The 6037-nt window shown below is 45.0% G+C and overlaps 2 protein-coding genes across 2 annotated transcripts; both read right to left on the bottom strand.

Annotated features, from left to right (window-relative positions):
* Positions 1 to 500: 500 nt before the first annotated feature.
* LOC112683510 lies at positions 501 to 3512 on the bottom strand. Its single transcript, XM_025554565.1, has one exon. The coding sequence runs from the start codon at positions 3510 to 3512 to the stop codon at positions 501 to 503; it is 3012 nt and encodes a 1003-aa protein (XP_025410350.1).
* Positions 3513 to 3528: 16 nt separating this feature from the next.
* LOC112683509 lies at positions 3529 to 5790 on the bottom strand. Its single transcript, XM_025554563.1, has one exon. The coding sequence runs from the start codon at positions 5788 to 5790 to the stop codon at positions 3529 to 3531; it is 2262 nt and encodes a 753-aa protein (XP_025410348.1).
* Between the last annotated feature and the right edge of the window lie 247 nt (positions 5791 to 6037).

The raw sequence follows: 6037 nt of genomic DNA, 5'->3' as shown, positions 1-6037 counted from the left end.
AGCCGAGAAAAACGCAATATCGCATTAACCGGACCGGTTTTTCTCGGCTAAGTGTATTTTGTACATGCTCCCCCTTAGAAGATGAGAACATCTTCTAACAGTATCCTGTAGACGTGGAATATGACGGATGAGCTGAAGTTGACTAAATTATGATGATAATCCGCTGCCGTGCACTTAACATTGTAATACGAACAAGAAAAAATATATATCTAATAATTACATGAGTACACAAAGTAATACACACGAAATACAGAATAATGCATAAAAATAAATAAAGATAAATAGACAATAAATAAATAATAATAAAAAATAAAAAAAAATAACCAGGGTTTGGTCATCTGGACCTTGGTAATATAAATAAAGAACAAGTGAGATCAGAACATTTCATGAAAGCATTCTCCCCCATAATTTTCCCCACACCAATTGGAAGACCCATCTCACACATCACCTATTCAGATAATACTCTAGTCAATGTGGCAAAGGGGAATGTGTATGCTTGGTTAATCTGTAGGCAATTTAACTACTTTTACGACTGGGCGAGTCAACGTACCAGTGGCAGTCTGAAGACGTACGACACGTACTATACCGTCGCTACCTGGAAAGACTTCAGTCACTCGTGCCATGTGCCATTTAAGTGGTGCAGCTGGGAGGTCTTTCACTATCACCACATCATTCACGGCAATATTAGGAGCATCTTTGGTCCACCGACTACGTGATTGTAGGGTATGCAAGTATTCCCGGCGCCAACGATGCCAAAATGACTGCACACTTTGGTTCAACAATTTCCATCTTTGGACCATCGGCCGCTGAGAGTGTATATAGTCAACCTCAGGTACTGACAGCAATGGCCGCCCTATTAGAAAATGACCTGGTGTTAGGCAATCCGCTTCAGCGGGGTCTGGAGATGTGGACACGAGTGGTCGTGAATTTAAGATTGCCTCCACGCGGCACAGAATCGTGCTAAATTCTTCAATTGTGAAGGTGTGCTCCCCCGTGATTTTAACCATTAATGTTTTCGCCGATCGCACGGCCGCCTCCCACAGACCACCAAAGTGTGGGGCACCGGGTGGATTAAAATGCCAGGTACATGTAATTGTATTGACTAAGTTTTCCTGGCACTTCTGATCATTTAGCAATTGACGCATGTGGTTGGCGGCACCCACGAAATTGGTCCCACAGTCCGTGTATATATCTGTCGGCATACCACGCCTCGCCACGAACCGATTCAAGGCGGCCAGAAAAGCGTCAGTGGATAAGTCGGACACGTACTCCAAGTGAACGGCTTTAACTATAAAACAAACGAACACAGCCACGTACACTTTGTACTCACGTGATTTTCGCAATCGATGCTCCTTCATAGTCATTGGACCGGCAAAATCAACACCAACACGTGAGAATGGGGGGCATTCAACAATGCGAGAGGAGGGCAAATCAGCCATAACTGGTTGGGGGTTAACAGCGGCACGACGAACACATCTAACGCAGTTACTAATGACGGTACGAATCAAGCGGTTGACAGACAGAATCCAGTATTGCCGACAGATAAGTGAAGTTAGTACTCGCGGACCACCATGACCAGTGACATCATGCCAATGGCGCACCAATAATAGCGATATATACGACTTCTTTGCCAGTAAAATTGGATGTTTCTGACCTTCTGGGAGATTTGATTTGGATAGACGTCCACCCACACAGATTAAACCTCGACTGTCGATAAAAGGGCGGAGGCGTGCCACAGGTTTCACAGAAACAGGTTGGTTATGAGACAACTCGTGAAGTAAGTTTTTAAAATCATGAAGTTGCGACGCTCGAGCTGCTTTTACTGCTGCTTGATCCAACTCCTTGCGAGTTAAATAAGGAAGCTGAGCTGGTTGTCCGCGGCAGCCCATTATAAATCTGCACATCCACGCTACAACTCGCGTCATGCGCAAGTAGCATGAAAACCGACAATACCATTCTTCGTCGGGTTGCGCCACTAATGTCACTGGTTTATGTGTCTTGATTTCCGGAAGCTGATCTGGCGCTATATACTGAACGTTATTGTCACGCAAATTATTGCTTGTATGCAGAAATGTTGGGCCATCCCAGTACAGCTTAAAGTCAATCAGTTGTACGGGCGACAATCCCCTGGAAGCACAATCGGCTGGATTGTCAGCCGAAGCAATATAGTTCCAGTGACATTCTGGCAAGGCCGTATGAATCTGATAAACCCGGTTTGACACAAACACTTTGAACGACTCGTGCGGTGTCTTCAACCAACTGAGTACTGCCGTACTATCTGACCATGCTAGAGTGTCAACTATTTGAAGTCTGCCATCGAGAATATTTTTTAGACGTGCCATCCATCGCGCTAAAAGCACCGCCGCACACAACTCCATACGTGGGATGGTATAAGCCTTCACTGGAGCGAGCTTTGTTTTTGCGCCGAGTAACGATACGGACGGGCGCTCGCAAAAGTCCAATGATTTTATATATACTACGGCCGCGTATCCACGCTCAGACGCATCGCAAAAACCACAAAGTACGCACCGGAGTCCGCGCCGTGTATGAACAAATCTCGGTATTCGAACCCGCTGTAACTCAGGAAGATCCGTTACAAATTGAGTCCACGGTTTCAATATATCATTTGGCAAGTTCTCGTCCCATGCAATGTTAGCCTTCCATACACTCTGCATCAAATGTTTCGCTTGGAAAATTACAGGAGCTAACAACCCAAGAGGGTCAAAAATTCTGGCGATTAGCGAAAGCATGCCACGCTTTGTTGTAACTAATGTCTCGGGTTTAACAAAATAATTAAATGAATCGTCGTGATGGTCCCAGCGAATACCCAATACTTTACTTCCGACGCTGTCTCCGTCATGGAATGATAGTGCATCACATGCTCTATCTTCGTTAGGAACGTTGTTAAGTACTGATTCAATATTGCTGGTCCACTTCTTGAGTTCCATACCAGAGTGACGCAAAATAGTAATTAAATCAGACTGTAGTTGTATGGCTGCGGCTTCACTATCAGCGCCTACACAAATGTCGTCGACGTAGGTGTGGAATAACAGGGCTTCGCGAACAAATGGGAAACCGTCGCATTCCATGTCAGCTATCTGATGGAGCACACGTATCGCTAAAAACGGTGAGCAATTCACCCCATACGTTACAGTATTTAACTCGAAGGCTTGTAGCTCGTCCTCGGGTGAAGCTCGCCATAACACATGTTGAAATGGTCGATGTTCCGGTGAGATAAGAATTTGGCGATACATTTTACTTATATCACACGTAAAGGCAAACCGAGATAACCGGAATAACAGTAGAACATCGACCACGTCTTGTTGAAGTTTAGGTCCCGGAAATAAAACATCATTCAATGACGTACCGGAATAATCCTTGGCTGATGCGTCAAACACTACGCGGATTTTCGGATTCGTATCAGATGGTCGGTATACCGCATGGTGCGGAATAAAATATGACCCAACCGACGACGCTGGTGACATATGACCATCAGACTGATACTCGGCCATGAATTGGCAATATAAACTACGGAGGCGCTGATCCGACATGAGTTTTTTTCTCTAACTGTCCAAACCGTTTTGTAGCTACCGCTCTTGAACCGGTAAAATTGACCTGAGGGGTGGGTTGGCGAAAAAGAAGAGGGACACTATATCTTCCAGAATTTACTCGTACACATCCCCTTTGAAACATCGACTCACATTGACCCGTTGTAGTGAACTCCTCCGGGGCCGTGTCTGGTTCTTCGATTTCCCAAAACTTATGTAACAGGGTTTCACATGACACAGTAAGCGACGTAGGGCATGAAACCGGCCAGTGGGAAATTGTGTGTGGGGCAGCTCCAATAATTGTCCATCCAAAAACGGTACCAAAGGCTGCTGGATATGAACTGCCTACCGACACGCGTTTGCCATTTAAGATTTCGGAAAAAAGGTCCGCTCCTAGAAGTACGTCAATGCTACCTGGTATGGCAAACGACGGATCCGCCAACGCTAGGTGCTTGTATTTGTCAACCAGTGACTTTGTCAACGGGTGTCGCGGCATATCAGTGGTTATGGTCGAGAACACCCACGCCTCGAAGTTAAAGACAGGGTCTGGAGAAAACCTTGGTTGTGCTCTACATTGGACAATCCCCAAGACGTTTGGTACGGAGACACCACCAATACCAGACACAGGTACCGTCCACTTCTTTATCCGAAGTCCCAAACGATTCGAGCATTCAGCAGTAATAGCGCTGATCTGTGATGCTGAGTCAATTAACGCTCTTACCGTATGCAATACGCCAGTACTGTCAGGCATGTGTATGAGGGCTGTCCCAAGAATGACTGATGGCGACGTATTCTGACTAAGAAGTGACGATGTGGTGGGTAAGTCCATTTGCTCTGCATTTGAAGTGTTCTCTTCTCTGGGACGCCCGGAAGAGGAAGCAGGATGTAACAGTGAGTGATGGCGTCGAGAGCATTGACCGCATACAATTGAAGATTTGCACCGGGACACCCAGTGTCCTGTACGTAGACATCGGAAACATATACGTTGGTCCCGTGCCCAATTGCTACGTGTTTCAAGTGTCCAACTCTTGAACTTGGGACATGAAGCCAGGACATGAGTACCCTTGCAACATATACACGACTGGGACGCCTGTGATGGGTTGCTACTTGCAACCATGGAAGAATGAATCGGCGGCTTCTTCACACTATATGACGCACCCTTATGGTTTTTTAACTCATTAATTTGCTTCGATGTAGGCTCTCGCGGGATGCACTCCAATATGGCCACGCGCGACTTTACAAATTTTAACAAATCTTGTACTGTGGGAAACCCATTGGCTAATTGAGCTTCAAATAGCTTGATACTGGAGGTGGGCAAACAACGTGACGCTATGGAAAACAATATGAAATCACCTAGGTTGGGGATTTCCATAGATTTGAGCACTGACACACCTTCATCGAAAATTACCAATAATTTGTTTAGTTCAGCTAAAGTTTCAGAAGAGGCTCGCGGTGCGCTTAACAATCTTTCAATTAATGAACATGCTACCAGACGCGGTTTATCAAATCTCTCCTTAAGCGTGGACCACGCCAGCTTATAATTGTGGTCAGCCACAGGTATGCCCCGAATGGCGTCTAACGCGTCCCCTTTACAGCATCCCACCAGGTAATAAAACTTCTCAATGTCGGATAACGTTGATCGTCGATCCACCATGGCCGCAAACCGATCTCGAAATGAAATCCACTTATAAATGTCGCCGTAAAATGTGGGCAACGGAATTTCCGGTAAACGGGTAGGCTTGATGACCTGGACGCTGTTAGACCTTAGAGAACCCGCATTATTTGATTGGACACCCCCTGGACTACCATCACCGGCCCCGGCGCCATTAGACGCATGCACGTTCGTTTGGGGCTCATTCACGTCGACATTATTCAAGGACACCTGTGAACCGCCGTGTACAGACAAGATTGTTTGAGGTGCACAATACTGCATTAACCGATTCGCGGTCGCTTGCGCGAATGAAACCATTTCGAGCATTTCGACACACTCCCTGTCGGGATACTCAGCATCTAGTTCCATATCAATTAATTGATTTAATAATGCTTCGTCTTCGGTATTGAATGACAACATCAACTGATCAAGTGTATCTACTAAAACCAATAGCTGAGGCACAACGGTCGAATCTGCGGCACTACGGACAGCCAAATCATAAACTGCGCGTATCTTGTTCACACAATTCATGCGTCTGATTTCGCAACGACGTTTCAGCCTATTGGCCCGCGCTTGATCATCGCTCGACATTATGGTGACAGATTTACGAGAAAATAAGAATTAAGTAACGAAAAAATAAAATTGAGTAAAAAAAAAATCCAAATAATTTAGTAAATCATAAACCGTAATAAAGATCACTAAATCAGAATAAAAATGATAATAATACGCGTTTAAATTAAATATGATATCCAACAAATCAGTATTAAGATCAAACCCTTCAAGTGAATTGAATATTAATAATACGAAATTTCAATCAAATATCCGACTAATAGTATCT

Source organism: Sipha flava, unplaced genomic scaffold (genome assembly GCF_003268045.1).
Source record: "Sipha flava isolate LNK unplaced genomic scaffold, YSA_version1 22975_pilon_pilon, whole genome shotgun sequence".
NCBI classification, from domain to species: domain Eukaryota; kingdom Metazoa; phylum Arthropoda; class Insecta; order Hemiptera; family Aphididae; genus Sipha; species Sipha flava.
The sequence above is the reverse complement of the archived record's forward strand: the minus strand, read 5'-3'. Positions and strand labels throughout refer to the sequence as shown.

What these genes read in the sequence shown, in the direction of transcription:
- LOC112683509 (XM_025554563.1), bottom strand. Translation starts at nt 5,790, where the DNA reads ATGTCGAGCGATGATCAAGCGCGGGCCAATAGGCTGAAACGTCGTTGC.
- LOC112683510 (XM_025554565.1), bottom strand. Translation starts at nt 3,512, where the DNA reads ATGGCCGAGTATCAGTCTGATGGTCATATGTCACCAGCGTCGTCGGTT.